Source organism: Raphanus sativus, unplaced genomic scaffold (genome assembly GCF_000801105.2).
Source record: "Raphanus sativus cultivar WK10039 unplaced genomic scaffold, ASM80110v3 Scaffold2309, whole genome shotgun sequence".
NCBI classification, from domain to species: Eukaryota; Viridiplantae; Streptophyta; class Magnoliopsida; order Brassicales; family Brassicaceae; genus Raphanus; species Raphanus sativus.
In genome coordinates, this window is record NW_026617618.1 from 1 (window position 1) to 16,088 (window position 16,088).

The following is a 16,088-nucleotide window of genomic DNA, read 5'->3' on the forward strand; positions in this document are numbered from 1 at the left end:
CTTTCTTTAATACATTCTTAAAAAAATCTGATTCATCCAGATATTTTGCCCAACTAATGAAAATATTTTGGTGGAATTGCAACATATGAAAATGAGGACAATTCTGCAGAAAAGAATAAAAATAGCCCCACTTGTTTTCGAGACAAACTTGATTTGAATTTGGTATGACTATTTTGAGTTATGTCCGGTTTGGTTTTCCAGGTCTGGACGAGACGAGAGGACTGGTAAAGTTCAGATTCTCTGGTCCAAGCAAAATGACAAGGCATAGTTTCATTTTTAATAATTTGTATGATGATCGAAAAGGCTACTTAATTATTTTTTTGAGGAAAGTCGGAAAAGATCCAATTCGAAATCTCTCTCTCTTCTCTCTCTTCTCTCTCTCTCTCCCGTGAGAGAACAGACGACATATTTTGTTCTTTCCAGATCTCATCATCGTTTCCGAAACTCACAAACCGAGAGAGAGAAGGAGAAGGAAGGAAGGAATCATGATAACGATCCCATACCTAACGGCGGTATCAACATACTTCAGCTACGGATTGCTATTCGCCTTCGGGCAGCTTCGGGATTACACACGCCTGATCTTCGATTGGTGCTCAACCAACAATCTCCACGGTTACGCCCCCATCTGCTTGGCTCACGAGGATTTCTACATCCGTCGTTTGTATCACCGCATTCAGGTCCCATCCAATCTTATATGTAATATTAAGGAATTGAGAATTAATGAAAAACAAAAACAAAAACATTTAAAAAGAAAATTGTTAAGAAAATATTGAGAATAAATGATTCATTCCTAATGTTTATTTTATATGTGTGAAGGATTGTTTTAATCGACCGATATCAAGTGCTCCTGATTCTTGGGTTGATGTTATCGAGAGGTACTCTAATGACAACAACAAGACCCTCAAGTAAGTTGTTTCAAAAAGGTTGTAACTCCCCAAGCATGGTTGTTCACTGAGTCTTTAATAAACCTTTTGGTGTGTGTGGTTGCAGGCGAACAGCAAAGAGCACAAGGTGCCTTAATCTGGGATCTTACAACTATCTTGGTTTTGGTTCTTTCGATGAGTATTGCACCCCTCGTGTTATTGAGTCTTTGAAGAAGTTTTCCCCAAGTACATGTAGCTCTCGCGTTGACGCAGGTTCTGTTTCCAACAATCTCTCTCTTCTCTGTTTGTTGTTGCCTGACATCCGTTTTTTTCTTTGTCTGCCAAATCAGGAACCACATCTGTGCACGCAGAGCTTGAAGAATGTGTTGCCAAGTATGTGGGAAAACCTGCTGCTATTGTCACTGGCATGGGCTTCGCTACTAACTCTGTTATCATTCCTGTCTTGATTGGAAAGGTACCTACGTATGCTTGTGATGAAGTAATGAACCCTGGTGGTGTTACTCCCTAGAGACCTATGTTTTAGTAGCATCTTTTTTATTATTACAGGGAGGGTTGATAATAAGCGATTCTTTGAACCATACTTCAATTGTAAACGGTGCTCGTGGTTCAGGAGCCACTATCCGCGTTTTCCAACACAACAGTTAGCATTTTCTTATGCCTTCACTTTCCTCATTTTTTTTTTTTTTTTAAAATCCAAGCCTACCTTCACATTCTCTTGCTGATTACTTCTCAGCACCTGCTCATTTGGAAAGAGTATTGAAAGAACAAATCGCTGAGGGACAACCGAGGACACACAGACCCTGGAAGAAAATCATTGTTGTTGTTGAAGGTATTTACAGCATGGAAGGGGAGATTTGTCAACTTCCCGAGATTGTCTCCGTATGCAAGAAATATAAGGTGAGGTTAACATATGGTACCACTAATCTTTTGGTTTGTGTGGTGTGTGTAACTTCACTTCTTGTAATATCCTTGTTTTCAGGCATATGTTTACCTGGATGAAGCTCACAGCATTGGAGCAATTGGGAAAACAGGCAGGGGTGTTTGCGAACTTCTCGGTGTTGACACAGCTGATATAGACATAATGATGGGAACTTTTACCAAATCTTTCGGTTCTTGTGGGGGCTATATTGCCGGATCCAAGGTGTTTGCAATTATATACCGTTTTTCCATTTACTTATCTTTTGTTTGCACACTTTCTTATGCACAAAGGAACTAATCCTACACAATAAACTATTTGATTTGTTTTGGCTAGTAGTGCATGCAGTTCATCTCAAAAATCAAACCAAGGGCTTAATATCATATTTTGTGCTTTCAACTTCTGTAGGAACTCATTCAATATTTGAAGTACCATTGCCCTGCTCACCTTTACGCAACTTCAATTTCAACTCCTTCTGCGCAACAGATCATATCTTCCATAAAAGTTATCCTTGGAGAGGACGGTTCAAACAGAGGTATAGTTTCTTTTGGTCTATGAGCTTTATAATATCAAGTTATGTAGTCTCAAAATTCAAAAATCTGGGGGCAGGTGCGCAAAAGTTAGCAAGGATAAGGGAGAACAGCAACTTTTTCAGGGCTGAGTTGCAGAAGATGGGATTTGAGGTTCTTGGAGACAATGATTCCCCAGTGATGCCAATAATGCTTTACAATCCAGCAAAAATCCCTGCCTTCTCTAGGGAATGCTTGCGAGAAAACGTAAATACAGTCTCTTGTCGTTTTTTTTTAATTTGCTTTTTACATAAGAAAGACTCACCTCTTCAAAAACTGTGAACAGGTCGCAGTTGTGGTTGTTGGTTTCCCAGCTACACCTCTATTGCTAGCCAGGGCTCGTATTTGCATATCCGCATCTCACTCAAGAGAAGATCTTATCAAAGCTCTAAAGGTAAAACAAAAGATCTTTCTCTGAGTTCACTCGCATGCTCTCTCCTATATCATAGTATAGAAATGTTTGATTCTAACCCCAAATTCTACCAAAAAAAAAAGCATAAGAAAGGGACTGTGCTTATAGATAGTTCATCCACAAATTGATTATTTTGTACGTTTTAATCCTCTGTGTTATGACAGGTTATAAGCAAAGCAGGTGACCTTACCGGAATCAAATATTTTCCGGCAGCACCAAAGAAGCAAGAAGAAGAGAAAGATAGAATCAAATTGGATTAAACCCGTAATGCTAAGCAGTTTCCTTACCAAAAAGAGGTTATGATCAGTACTAATTAGCATTAGTTTACTATTTTTTTCTTCTTGCGGTTCTGTTCTTTTGTTGTGTCCCCTCTACTTGTCTTGAAACTTTGTGATCCTTCCTCTTCTTTTTCCATTTGTTTCTTTGGTTTTGTCTGAGTTAATTGTATAGTTTCCTTCTATATAATATTGGTGCTCCAAAATAACAGATGCTATTTGCTGAAATTTATGCTTCTGTTTTTGCTTCACGAAGCTTATATATGGTGTCTAATTCATGGATTAGGACCAAAGCATTTTTTTTTAAATTCGTATTATTTTGTTTTCCTCTTTCAACCTCTGAAAGAAAAAGAAAATATCCATCAAGTCTATATTGTTCATTTACAATTCTTCAGGAAAGATCAAACGCAAAAATATATTGTTAATGATCAGAAACCGAAATGGAGCGTACAGAATTCAATTATTCCAGTTGGGACAAGAATGATAATGATGTGGGACGTTGTTGGGACAAGTGGTAGGTAAGCTAGCTACATCTTGGTCCTCATTTCATAATGTCTTGAGAGTGACGCTACTTGTCGTGAATTTTGTGATTTATTCAGACTTAATGGTTTAGGATCTTCAAAAAGCAGAGAAGAGGAAACCCCTAAAAGAACCTTTCTTGATCGTGACTCTATTTTTGTTTCAAAACCAAAACATCATTATTTATGCGTCTGCTTTTGTTCCACGGAAACTAGGTGTCCAATTCGAGACTTAAACCCTACGACGAGGTTTTAGTTCAGAGGCAGAATCTACAAACTAAAAGAATTATTTTTATTAATTAAATTTCAATACAAACTTTGAGGAAATAGTACTTCCTCCGTTTCAAATTATTTGTCGTTCTAGAGAATTTTTTTTGTTTCAAAATAAGTGTCGTTTTCGGTTTTCAATGCAAAATTTATTGATAATATTTTCTATTCTATTTTTGTATTGGTTGATATATAGTTAGGTGTGTTGGTAATAGTGTTTTTATTTTGAAAATATATAAAATTAAATGTTTTCTTAATCTGTGTGCATAAAGTTAGAACGACAAGTAATATGAAACGGAGGGAGTATCAATTAACCCAAGCTCATGTTCCCCCAACCCCACTAACTGATGGCGTTTGTAATAGACATTGTTACTAAATTAGAATTAAAAACAACCAGTCCTATATTTTTGCTACTGAACACATCATTATTTTCTTAGTATTGGAACTTCTATTGCAAATCAGTTCTTAGTGTTGTATACCTACCACAAGACGTGGTAGAACAGTTGGGTTTTTTTTGACAAAGGGCTTTAGAACAGTTGGTTTAAGTGTAAGTATTGGTGCTGTTATGATATTGGTTCCAAATCCGGTGGAAAAAGTGTGTCAGCACAGGCTAATTCTATACCAAATGAGAGATTACTGTAAAAAAAATGTTGTACACCTATTCGATAGAGAGTTCTTTTCATCAAGAACATCCACGGACCACGGAGGTACATTGTTTAAAAGAAAGAGGGACCTCAAAGAGTTAAATCCTCTGTCTCTAAATCTCACTCTCATTACATCTTCATCTCCAAAACCATACAGCATTTAGTTGATCTCTTTAATGGAAAGATCTCTTCATCAAACATAAATAGTGGAATAGGCAAGAGTTTTCGAAAACCTAACATTGTATTCTTCTGTCTAGAAACTCCAGAGAGGATGTACTTTACTACTATTTCAACATATGTGAGCTGCTGCTTGATCAGCGGCTTTGGCCATCTACGTGATTTTTTCAGTCGCATCCTCCTTTTGCCATTCACCAACGACAATCTCCAGGTCTCTCATTTCCTAAGTTTACTCTGAATAATCCTTTTTCGCCCTTTGAATATATAATCCTTTTTCCATTAGTTTTATTATATTGTATGTATCTTGATTTTCACTTTGGGTATAGGGTTATGCGCCAATCTGCTTGGAATACGAGGATTTCTACATGAGACGAGCGTATCATCGGGTTCAGGTCATTCTCTTAACAATAAACTAAATAAACCATTTTTCTACAAGGTCCATGTGTTAATTGTTTTTTTTTTTCATTTGGTAGTTGGTATAGATAGACCAATCCAAACCCCATACTGATCTTCCAAACATAAAAAATGAATAAACTTTGTAGTTTTGTTCATTTTTAGCATTGAATAATAAATATGAATTTTTTTATTTCTTATTTTATTAGTATTTTTTTTTTGATAATTCATCCACTTATGAAGACCATTTTTCAAATATTAAAATAATCAACTAAAAGCTTAAAAAGAAAAAAACTAAAAGCTAGTACATTGTGATACCTACTTTTTATTTCTTCGTCTGCATGAAGGACTGTTTTTTTTTTCTTTTTGTAACCATGAAGGACTGTTTTGCCCGTCCAATAGCGAGTGCACCAGATGCATGGGTTGATGTGCTCGAGATAAACTGGAAATATCAGGAAAAGGTGCTAGAGTGAGTGTGATTTCTTCTGAAAAGTTATATCTTCCACGCTTACATTGAGAAAATAGTACGAAACCAAATGAAAAAGCGAATTCAAATGAAAACGACATATTCGTTATAAATATTTTAATTTAAAACCAAATTGTAGTAATAAGTGAGCTCATTTGTTTATAAATTATTTAAAGATCATATAACATAGGTGACTAAACCTTTGGTTGCAATGCAGTCGAACAACAAAGAGCAGAAGGTGCCTTAATTTGGGATCTTACAATTATCTTGGATTTGGTTCATTCGATGAATATTGCACGCCTCGTGTTATTGAGTCCTTAAAGAAATTTTCAGCAAGTACATGTAGTTCTCGTGTTGATGCAGGTACAACGTTACCACCTATAATTTTAAGTGTTTGTCTTCTTCTTTTGATCAAATTATGTATCTATGTTTCCTCTGGCTTACGTGTGGTTTGTTTATGGCGTAAAGGAACTACTAGTGTGCATGTAGAGCTTGAGGAATGTGTAGCTAAATATGTGGGAAAACATTCTGCTATTGTCTTTGGCATGGGATACGCCACAAACTCGTTTATTATACCTGTTTTGATTGGAAAGGTACGCGTATGTATACACATCCAGACTCATGACTTTGGACTTAGATTATAAATACATGCTAATATATATGTTGGTATATGACCCAGTTCACAGTTCTGTATGTTGTATATTTTTAGCAAAAACCATTAAATCTTTGAGTAGCTATTTAGTGATTTATATTCCACTTGATACAGGGAGGATTGATAATAAGTGATTCTTTGAACCATAGTTCGATTATTAATGGTGCTCGAGGTTCTGGAGCCAATATTCGCATTTTCCAACATAACAGTAAGCTTTTTTAGTGCCTCAAATTTCAGTATTAATCATATTCAATTGGATGGCTCTCTTTTATAATGTAGCACAGATAATATCTTTCGTTTTAGAAACAAAATACTAAATAATGTTTTCGTTATTTTTACTCGTTGTAAATTTTTTTGCTTGGGTTTCTATTTTTGATTGAGTGATGTTTATTTGTGTCTAGATCTTAAATTATAAACTTAATTTCAGGAGATGTACGTTTGTCCCTCTAAATATTCTTATTTGGATAGAGATGAGAATCAGGGTCTTTGTGTTAAAAACGTAAATATATTCAAATGGTTCATTTGATGAGATCCGTAATTTTGAAAACCAGTTGGCTAAACCAAATTGAATGATCTGGATGGAGAGTTCAGTTGAAGATATAAACTACCTTCACCCTACACTGCTTATTTTGCAGCACCTTCTCACTTGGAAAAAATACTGAGAGAAGAAATAGCCAAAAGACAAACCAAAACACACAAACCCTGGACGAAAATCATCGTCATCGTTGAAGGTATTTACAGTATGGAAGGGGAGATTTGCAAGCTGCCCGAGATTGTGTCGATATGCAAGAAGTACAAGGTTGAGAGAACTGAAACTAAATTATCATTCACATGCAATATCAAAGTCTTCTAAAAAAACAATTTGGTTGTCTAATATATATATGTATAAAGATTAAAAGTTTTAATTTTATATATATAGGCATATGTTTATTTGGATGAAGCTCATAGCATTGGAGCCATAGGAGGTACAGGAAGAGGTGTTTGTGAACTTCTTGGAGTTGATACGGCTGATGTGGACATAATGATGGGAACCTTCAGTAAATCTTTTGGGTCTTGTGGTGGATATATTGCCGGCTCTAAGGTCTTTAAGCAAACTTATGAAAATTTACTTCTTTATATCAAATCTTGTCAAAAATAAACTTGTACACATGCATGATGATTTTTTTTTTTTTGAAACAATGTACACATGATGATCATAAGAAGAAAAAGAAGTCATAGATGAGGACTTTTGAAGTTTCATTTTCTTTTGTTTTTGTAGGAGCTCATCCAATATTTGAAGCACCATTGCCCGTCTCATCTTTACGCAACATCAATTTCAACTCCTTCCGCGCAACAAATCATATCGGCCATACAAGTCATCCTTGGAGACGACGGTTCCAACAGAGGTATCTCTAGAGTCTCTTATCATTTTTTTCTTTCATGTTTGCCTAAGCTCCATTTTCAACTAGAGCAATTATAGTGTCTCAAACCCGAAAACTTGTTTAAAGGGGCACAAAAGCTAGCAAGAATACGAGAGAATAGCAATTATTTTCGGACTGAGCTAAGGAATATGGGATTCAAGGTACTTGGAGACGAGGATTCTCCAGTCATGCCAATAATGCTTTACAATCCAGCTAAAATCCCAGCCTTCTCTAGGGAATGCTTGCGAGAAAATGTAAGTTTCTTATTATTTTTTTGCTTCCACATATATAAGAGAGAGAGCAAACTATTAAGAAAATATGAAAGCCTATGAACAGGTTGCAATCGCCGTGGTCGGTTTCCCGGCTACACCTCTAATGCTAGGAAGGGCTCGTATTTGCATATCCGCATCTCATTCGAAACCAGATCTTATTAAAGCCTTAGAGGTAAACATCTTGCATTCCAAGCCCCAGAGGTTGATGTGTTATAGATCCAAACTCTAATAAACATTCTTTGCATATGATGTATGACAGGTTATAAGCAAAGTAGGTGACCTTACCGGAATCAAATATTTTCCTGCAGCGCCAGAGAAGCAAGAAAAAAATGGCATCAAATTAGTTTAGACATTTGAAACCTTAAGGCTGCTTTAATGTGTGTAATAATAATATTCATGAACAAAGAACCGGTCTGGTTCGATCTGGTTTCATATTGTTAGCAAAATTGCAGCCTCCACGAAATTAATCCAACTGGTTTCATATGGTTTCAATTCTCAAGAACAACTGGTAAGCATTTGTAAATAGGGTTTGCTGGTGGTAACTGATGACAACAAAAATCCCCCACTAAACCAACTATTCAAAGTTCAAACCCATCCCCAAAGAGAAAGCATGTGGTTATCTTCTGTAGTTCCTTTAATCTTTTAAAACAAAACAGTGATACAATTAGACCTTTTTGATTCTTTGTTCCTCCATAATTTCACAACCAACCGAAAGACAAAATATTAAGATTCAAATTCTATTTCCACAATAAAACCTGACCTTATCATATCAATGCGTCTCCTGTTTCTACCTCCCAAAAGAGAAACTGTGTGAACAAAAAGAATCTAATTTTACCTGCTCCTGTTTCTACATATTGAGATAAGCTAAATGCTAATCAAAAAGCAAAGCTAAGACTGAAAACGTTCAGTTTCATCTCCTTCAAACTCCTATTGCAGGTTCCCTTATCATCAAGACCATCCATAGAAACAGCTAAAGTGAAGTAAAGAGAGATATCAAAACAGTAATCTTACTTCAAACTCTTCTTCTTTTTGCCACTTCTACCTCCATTCATGGTTTCAGACATTGCAAGCTTACATTGCCATGGCTGACTTGACTACCTCACCAACCTAAACAACAACCATTTTCCTCTCTCTCTCCCCATCAATCATGAGAAGTCTCTACCAAGCTTCTGGATGGCAGAAAACATCTTCCTCCTAGACCCAACAGCGTTAATCCCCATATCTTTCAAATCATCCAACGTCAACAAGGGCAAAACCTCATCATCAACCTCATGTATCTCAAACATTGGCCAATATCTCCCTAACCCTAACTCTTCCAACCAAATCTTCACCCCTTCTCTTCCTCCTCCTCCTCCCTCCATAGACAACTCAAACTCCCTGTTCCCACTACTATTGCCATCTCTAACTAAAGACTCTTCTTTTAATGGACTCTCCGAGTCTTCTCTACTGAAATCCCTAAACTCACCTCCTGATTCGTCGCCATTTCTCGATACCCAATTGGATCGTACCCGCTTCGCCGCTGACCCGACCCGTTTCTTGACCCGCCAGCTCCCGCCACCGAAAGGATCCACATTTCCCACTCTCTCGTCATCATCGAGGGCTCCGAGATTCTCGTACCCAGAACTCAAATTCGTTAAAGCCCGAGTCTTCGTCGACGGTTTGATCGTATCTTTCTTGTTCCACTTGGGTTTCCTCCCCTGGGAATCGAGGTGGTGATGCTCGCCGCCGATTTCGCCTAATCGAACGCTCGGTCTCCTGGACCGTTTCGATCCGGCGGCGGCGGTAACCTCCGCTGAGGTTGACGTAAGCGAAAGGGGAACGCCTCCGTTGTCGATACCTGGTGGCGGTTCCGTCATTTGTGGAAAAGATTGAGAGGTTTCTTGTTTCGCTTTTTCAGGTATACATGTGGTTGTGCGAGTGTGGAGCTACAGCCAGCAGCTACTGGAGAGAGAATTGAAAAGTCAACTCTTTTTGTTTGTTTGTTTGTTTAGGTTTTAGTCAAAAGAAGAGAGAGGGAAGACAAGAGATGTTCACTTTCGGACACGTTTATGGTCGTGTACAAACTAACAGTTCATTGTCAAAAGCCACTTTAAGTTCTGTCAGTTCCATTTTAACACAAAATCTAATGAATACGAATATATGTTCTGATATTAAAACCCGTACAAATTTTCGATTATCAATATTTACTGTCTTTTTCAAATTAACACAAATATTAAATGCAATCAGGAAAACAAAGAACATTGAACACGTGTTTATGTACTAAAATTAGACATGGTGCAATAAAATCTCTAGTTTCCAAGTTCTATCGCACGTTTGCCTATTATCTCCGGTGAAGAAAATCTCGATAAACAGGATAACAAAATAATCAATCCCTAACCTTGATGGTCTTGAACTCTATATATAGCAGCGGTTGGATTTGATTTTGAATATATCGACATCCTGTTTTGTGCTTTAGTATATATGGTGGAAAAAACGGTTTCTACATAAGCAGTTTCTTTAGTCAGCTGGTGTAATGCAGAGCTGACTATGTCCTGGACTGTGCTCCAACGGGTACATGGTCGTGCTTCTCACAAATTTCTGATGTTCCCTCGCGGGTTTTCTTAGATGTGAGACGACCACTGGACTCTTGTTTTTGCTTCTCTTCTTTACTATCGAGCATGAAGCTAATGGGTCTGCAGATCCTGCTCCAACTCTCCTGCACGTTGATGATTTTTTCTTAGAGAGATGATAACTTTTTTTTGAGACGCAAAAAAAAAAAGACGATGAAATTGATTACCGTAAAAGCTTCTCTGCTGCAATTCGTGCAGATGTAATTGTTTTGCGGCTTGGCAGCCATTTCACGACTCGGTTTGGATCAGCTCTCATGGGCGAGTGTATTTTAATGAGCTAAAAAAAAGAAGAGAATCAACTCAAAACCAACTTGAAACAACAACTTGTATTGAGAAAGAAGAAAGACAAGGAATCAGAGACTTACACCCAAGCATTCCATCATTTGGTAGTAAGCTCTACCATGCAGAGGAGTATGTCCTTGTCGGGATTCTGAAAAATATCGAGTCCTGAGAGAATATAACAAGAGATTACTTTCAAACACAAACGTTGGTTAATAAGCTGAATCACAAGTCGAGAGAGCCTTCATACCACTCCTTATAACCTGGGTCCACGGTGAAACCATACATATCTACTGAATCACAAGTCGAGAGAGCAAATTCAAGAGCCTTGAGCCCAGTTCCTTTGGCTGCTGAGCCAAATGAGGCACCGAGCATTAAGTACACCGGATTTTTTATTGGAACTTCCTGCAGAGAAAGAAAAAAAAATCCTCAAATGAGTTTCAAAGATAAGGAAAAGCTTTCAGATATTAAAAACAAAGAGTTAAAGAGACAAAAGTGCGATGTACAAACCCGAATCATCTTGTTCATAATGTCATGAATTGTTGTTTTTACTAGTAGTACCTCTTGCCTTTTTTCTGCATAGTTTCAGAGGATCAGAGAAACAATGGCGATAACCATGAAGGAAGGGAGAACCAGAAAACAGTTATACAGTACCATCCAACTCCACGACTTTGTCAAGGGCTTTTGCTGACCCTCGATTAAGAAGACGGAATGTACTTTTCTCTCCCACATATTCCTTGTAGTTCTGCAAGAAGATATTCCAGAACAAAAAAGAATGAAAAAAGATAAGTGAGAGAACAGAGGGGAATAAAAGAATTTGAAGTTAGATTAAAAAAACTCATCATTAACCTGAATGGGAGCACCATTTTCTCTAATAACCACATCGTAAGTATCAATCTCTTTTCCGAAATTTGTTTTCAAAAGATCACCCGAGTTGCCAATAACAGCACATCGCTCAAACTGCCGGGGAAAATATGGAGGTGTTTCAGGTAGCACCAATGAAAGCTTCTCGATGCATAGAGACCTATTCTGGCACCGATTACTGCACCACCAGAATGCGAGTTTCATTAAGACCAGAAAAAGAAGAAGACAGCACACCATTTTAAAAAATATGTTTACACACTACTTTATATACTGTGACTGAGACCCATCAACTTTTAACAAGTTCTGAGGTGTTGTCTATGAAACCGGATCATAGTATTAACCAATTATATCATGAACTTCATCCCTCTTCTAATGCCAGTCAATACTTACAGTTGTATTCCTTTATTGATTCTGCGCCATGCATAATCCTCCCATCCATTTGGTAAGGCATCAATGTATTCTCTAGTGAGTATCGTAGAACTGTTCCTGACCTGGTCAACCAACTCGCTAATTAGCCCATTACTGTATTATATGAACTGAAAGCTTACATACAACTTCAAGAAATACAACACCCACTTGTTCCCAAGTTGCTACTGCTTCACACAAGTCAAACTCATAAGACAGTCCTTCAAGCTCTCCAGACTTAGGATCTTTCTGTTAAATTTTTATACATAATCCAAGGTAAAAAAATACAAATATTCAATAATACTAAAAGTAGTCAGACCGAGATCAATAAATAGTCGGGAAAAGAGCATTCACCCATTTGGGAATAGTATCGGTGGGGAAGTTGATTGAGACTTTACAATAATCTCTACCCGTAGCAGCTTGTAGTCCCAAGCCATTTGCACTCTACATCATTCCAAATAAACTCTTTTATTCACACATTATGTATTCACTAAATCTAAATAAATAGTAACATATATAAGAACAAATACTACAGCAACTCATAAAAAAAAAAAGTAATATTCCTCAATTTTTACTCAGGTTTCAGTTTGAATTTGATTCCAGCCACTTCAGTGACAATCCACTAAATTAAATCAATTCTAATCAACAAATCTCCAGATTCACAAGTAAGATTTAACTCCCAAACGGATCAGGAACGGTATCAGTGAAGCTAGCAACATAGATCTCTAAAGCCAAATTACTTACAACGCACTTCTGGAATCCGTTCTGCAGCGACTGCAAGGCCTCTAAATCTTCATTGCTAAGCCGATTCGATTCGTCTAAACCCACGGAATCATCTTCTTCATCAATAAATCATCGCCATACTTTGAGAAAAATCACGAAATGTACACTACAACACTGTGACGAACGATGGAGTGTATGTATATACTTACAGAGATTTGAGACGCCGATAATGTAGATGAGAACCGCAGAGATTCCAGTTGTTAAAGCTAATAGGAATATCAATTGCAAGATCTTCATCGATTCACTCGCCACGCAGCTTCGATTATTTTTTACAGGAGACTGATGTGATCTTCCAAAGTAATTACGGGAAAGTTCCGATCTGCGAGTCTGAGACAGTGAAAACCACGTGTAGTTCCCCTTGTGAAGTTTGAGACGGCAGACAGTTTTCTCACATAATATAAAACGCTGCGTTGTTAAATATAAATATCCTGTAATTCACAAAATGGGCGTCCATGCGTAGGATTGTAGGGGTCATGAGGATTTAAATGCAAACAAAAATGAAGAGAAACAACAACAAAAATGTTTGCATCTTTTTATTAGTGTGATTACAAAGCTTTTCTCTCTTTTAGTCGAGCCATCGGCTCAAATCTCCATTTGAGCAAAAATGAATAATTTTAACAATAAAATAGCAGAACAACTAGAATTAAGGGAACACAATTTTGGTTAATATTACAAGGCAATAGGCAAAAATAAGAATAACAATCGGGAGTTCTGTTTCCCTTTTATTGCTTTAACGTGTAGGGTTTTTGCGAGGAATGTCTTTGTAACCTTAGGCACTTACAGCTGGAGCAAGCGCAGTAGCTGGAGAAGCACCACCAGTGGTTGGCCTAAGAACATGAGAAAAATATAAGTAGATGTTGTTTTCTTAAATGAATTGAGTGTTGATGATAAGTGAAGGAGAGGATAACTTACAATCCAGCTAAAACTTTGACAGCATCGTAGATAACCCATTGAGCTCCAGTAAGTGTTCCTATCATGAAAATGCGAAGTGGAAGTCCACGGGTAAACATACCCAATAACCCTAGCTTCTTTACTGCCTGTACCACGAGAAACAAATCAAAACCAACTCAGAGAGCAGTGCATATGTATCATCAGTAAACAGCTCAATGATTTGCATTTTTCACTTACATCACTAACAGTTGCTCCTTTAGAGTTATTGAGGAAAGAGACCAAGTTATCTGCGGGATGTGAGATAACAGCGCAGAATATTCCAGCAATGTATCCACCGGCGAAACTGACACCGAGCTGAACTGGCTCCGAGCACTCTTCCTTTGGGGTAGGAATCACTTTCTTGTATATGAGCTCCACAGTGTTTTCAAAAGTAGCAAATTTCATCATGGTATCTGCAAAAACCTCAAAAGTTTATACTAACCAGAATCAAACCATGACCACTTTGGTACTCTCATCTTGTGGACACTATATTTTTTTTGTGTATGGACTTACATGGTATCTGGCGTCCCCATAGAGGAACAAGTCCTTTGAACAACCCTCTAACGCCTTCGGATCTAATGATCTTTGGTAGACCATCAGATAAACCACGGGCGAAACCAGGCTGAGTCTGGACCCTGACTTTGACAGCTTCCATTGGACAGAGAGCCACATCTGCGACTATTTCAGCAGAGGCCGAGCCAGCTAGGTAAATGAGGGTCTTGTATTTGGCTGCGTTTTCTGGTCCAACGATGTCTGAGTAATATTTCTTGGCGTACTCATACAGACCGTATTTAAAGGCTCCCTGAGCACTGTACCCGATAAGGGTGGGTGACCAGCCTCTGGTGAAACCCTTGAGACCTTGCTCTTTGATTGTTGTCTTGAAAGCAGAAGTTATGTTCTTGTACTTGGATGGATCAATCTGAAAATTAAATATAAAACAATTAGGGAGTTTTCTGTAAATTCGTGGAGGGTTTTTATTTGTGTTTGCTACTAGCTTTAGCTCAGGTTCTCTATGATTGCACATCAAAATCATGCAAAGATTGAAAAGTCTCCGTCGCAATTGAACATTCAGTGCCGTGTAAAACAAGAAACTCAAAAATTGACACTATACCTGTAAAGTAGCATGTGATGATAATATATAAATAACAGTGGGAATCAACCAACTTTACTGAATTGGAAAATTCATAGATGGAGAGGAGAAACAGTCAAACTAAGATGTATATTCAGATTAGTAAAGCACACTGATATCTCATTTATTTATTAGTATTAGTATAATTTTGTCATACATTTAAAATTATGATCATGTTATAAGATTCCAGTTCAACCACAATTTTTTTAAAATTAATATCATTTAAATTTTATCGATAGAATAAACAAAAATCGTTGTTTTTGCAGTTAATTTTCGCTTAATATCATTTAAATTTTATCGATAGAACTAATTATGTTTATTTCGCTAAATATTTACCCACCACATACATAGCTTTCGAATAAGGTTCGAAAATGTTAATACCAAGGGAATCAGTTCTGCTAAAGAAGAACAAGACCGTTTAGTTTAGAAACTTCACCTGCATATTGCATTTCAGGACATCGAGCGGCGTAACGGCCGTGTGAGTGACGCCGCAGCTCAGCATCCCGCCGACCGTACACGAAGCGAAATACGCCGGTGAGTACAATTCTACTTTCTCATTCGGCGCGGGAATCGCAAAACTTGGACCGCTCGATGAGACTGAAGAAGTCTTCAGAGATTTCAACGGCTGTGCTTTGCGTTGCGTCATGTTCGTGGCTGGCTCATGCAGCTGAAACAGACGATGATCGGAAGAGTAGAGGAAGCTCGGGATCAGCGATCTGCTCGAGTCCGACATTTCCGGAAGGAAGAGAAAGATAGATTTGACTTGTGTCGGTTAATGACTTTTCTTTTAGGAAGAAATGTGATTCTGTTGTGGAAGGGCGACAAGAGATCTCAGGTGGAATTTATAGGTGCTGATAGTTTCGTTAGTATGTCATATTTGACTGACGACACCAAGAACATTCAAATACTGGCTTGTCACGACTCTTTGCGTGTCAACAAGGATTTGGATTTGCGCTACTGAATCATTTTTTTGCAGCTGAATAATATGACATTTCCTAATACTAATATGATTTAAATACGACTTCTTAGTGATGTCGGTTGGCTTCTCTTTTGTCTTGGTTAACTGTTTATTAGGGGATCCTATTAAATGTTAATCTAATGAGATAATGATTACATTAGTTAAGATAAGGCTAAAGTCTAATGTGTTAATTAGAAATTTCAGGTTTTGGGTCTTAGAAATTGCTTGTGATACAATTTTGATATTATTTTTCAAAAATACACTTAATCAGAAATATTTCAACTGG

General features: G+C 37.4%; 5 protein-coding genes across 14 annotated transcripts; 2 read left to right on the forward strand and 3 right to left on the reverse strand.

The window, feature by feature from the left end:
- Positions 1 to 313: 313 nt before the first annotated feature.
- On the forward strand, positions 314 to 3,316 carry LOC130505481 (long chain base biosynthesis protein 2b-like). The gene is made up of 11 exons (XM_057000095.1): positions 314 to 677; positions 817 to 905; positions 991 to 1,136; positions 1,214 to 1,338; positions 1,431 to 1,524; positions 1,618 to 1,781; positions 1,864 to 2,025; positions 2,209 to 2,335; positions 2,410 to 2,576; positions 2,656 to 2,763; positions 2,946 to 3,316. Exons 1-11 carry the CDS (start codon positions 486 to 488, stop codon positions 3,039 to 3,041), a joined length of 1,470 nt encoding a protein of 489 aa, XP_056856075.1. The 5' UTR covers positions 314 to 485; the 3' UTR covers positions 3,042 to 3,316.
- LOC130505480 (long chain base biosynthesis protein 2b-like) lies at positions 3,288 to 8,244 on the forward strand. Of its 9 annotated transcripts, none has more exons than XM_057000087.1 (14): positions 3,442 to 3,574; positions 3,656 to 4,582; positions 4,743 to 4,873; positions 4,989 to 5,054; positions 5,436 to 5,524; positions 5,739 to 5,884; positions 5,990 to 6,114; positions 6,288 to 6,381; positions 6,809 to 6,972; positions 7,093 to 7,254; positions 7,432 to 7,558; positions 7,661 to 7,827; positions 7,910 to 8,017; positions 8,105 to 8,244. In XM_057000087.1, exons 2-14 carry the CDS (start codon positions 4,489 to 4,491, stop codon positions 8,192 to 8,194), a joined length of 1,563 nt encoding a protein of 520 aa, XP_056856067.1. In that variant the 5' UTR covers positions 3,442 to 3,574; positions 3,656 to 4,488; the 3' UTR covers positions 8,195 to 8,244. The 9 variants fall into 9 exon arrangements, with proteins under 9 accessions (XP_056856066.1, XP_056856072.1, XP_056856071.1 ...); XM_057000090.1 differs by having other exon boundaries at positions 4,752 to 4,873; XM_057000089.1 differs by having other exon boundaries at positions 3,450 to 3,574; positions 3,670 to 4,582.
- Positions 7,735 to 9,821, reverse strand: LOC108862722 (uncharacterized). Its single transcript, XM_057000096.1, has 2 exons — positions 8,857 to 9,821; positions 7,735 to 8,147 (listed from the first exon to the last, which is right to left on the reverse strand). Exon 1 carries the CDS (start codon positions 9,699 to 9,701, stop codon positions 8,991 to 8,993), a length of 711 nt encoding a protein of 236 aa, XP_056856076.1. The 5' UTR covers positions 9,702 to 9,821; the 3' UTR covers positions 7,735 to 8,147; positions 8,857 to 8,990.
- A 204-nt stretch (positions 9,822 to 10,025) lies between these two features.
- LOC108862718 (sialyltransferase-like protein 2) lies at positions 10,026 to 13,085 on the reverse strand. 2 transcript variants are annotated; one of them, XM_057000097.1, is made up of 12 exons: positions 12,935 to 13,085; positions 12,747 to 12,820; positions 12,357 to 12,446; positions 12,174 to 12,251; positions 11,988 to 12,088; positions 11,583 to 11,775; positions 11,388 to 11,478; positions 11,244 to 11,308; positions 10,984 to 11,138; positions 10,820 to 10,901; positions 10,622 to 10,731; positions 10,026 to 10,540 (listed from the first exon to the last, which is right to left on the reverse strand). In XM_057000097.1, the coding sequence occupies exons 1-12, from the start codon at positions 13,020 to 13,022 to the stop codon at positions 10,342 to 10,344; spliced, it is 1,326 nt and encodes a 441-aa protein (XP_056856077.1). In that variant the 5' UTR covers positions 13,023 to 13,085; the 3' UTR covers positions 10,026 to 10,341. The 2 variants fall into 2 exon arrangements, with proteins under 2 accessions (XP_056856077.1, XP_018492448.1); XM_018636946.2 differs by having other exon boundaries at positions 12,747 to 12,838; positions 12,935 to 13,076.
- A 206-nt stretch (positions 13,086 to 13,291) lies between these two features.
- On the reverse strand, positions 13,292 to 15,689 carry LOC108862720 (mitochondrial phosphate carrier protein 2, mitochondrial). The gene is made up of 5 exons (XM_018636948.2): positions 15,281 to 15,689; positions 14,229 to 14,634; positions 13,914 to 14,128; positions 13,698 to 13,822; positions 13,292 to 13,612 (listed from the first exon to the last, which is right to left on the reverse strand). The coding sequence occupies exons 1-5, from the start codon at positions 15,575 to 15,577 to the stop codon at positions 13,555 to 13,557; spliced, it is 1,101 nt and encodes a 366-aa protein (XP_018492450.1). The 5' UTR covers positions 15,578 to 15,689; the 3' UTR covers positions 13,292 to 13,554.
- Between the last annotated feature and the right edge of the window lie 399 nt (positions 15,690 to 16,088).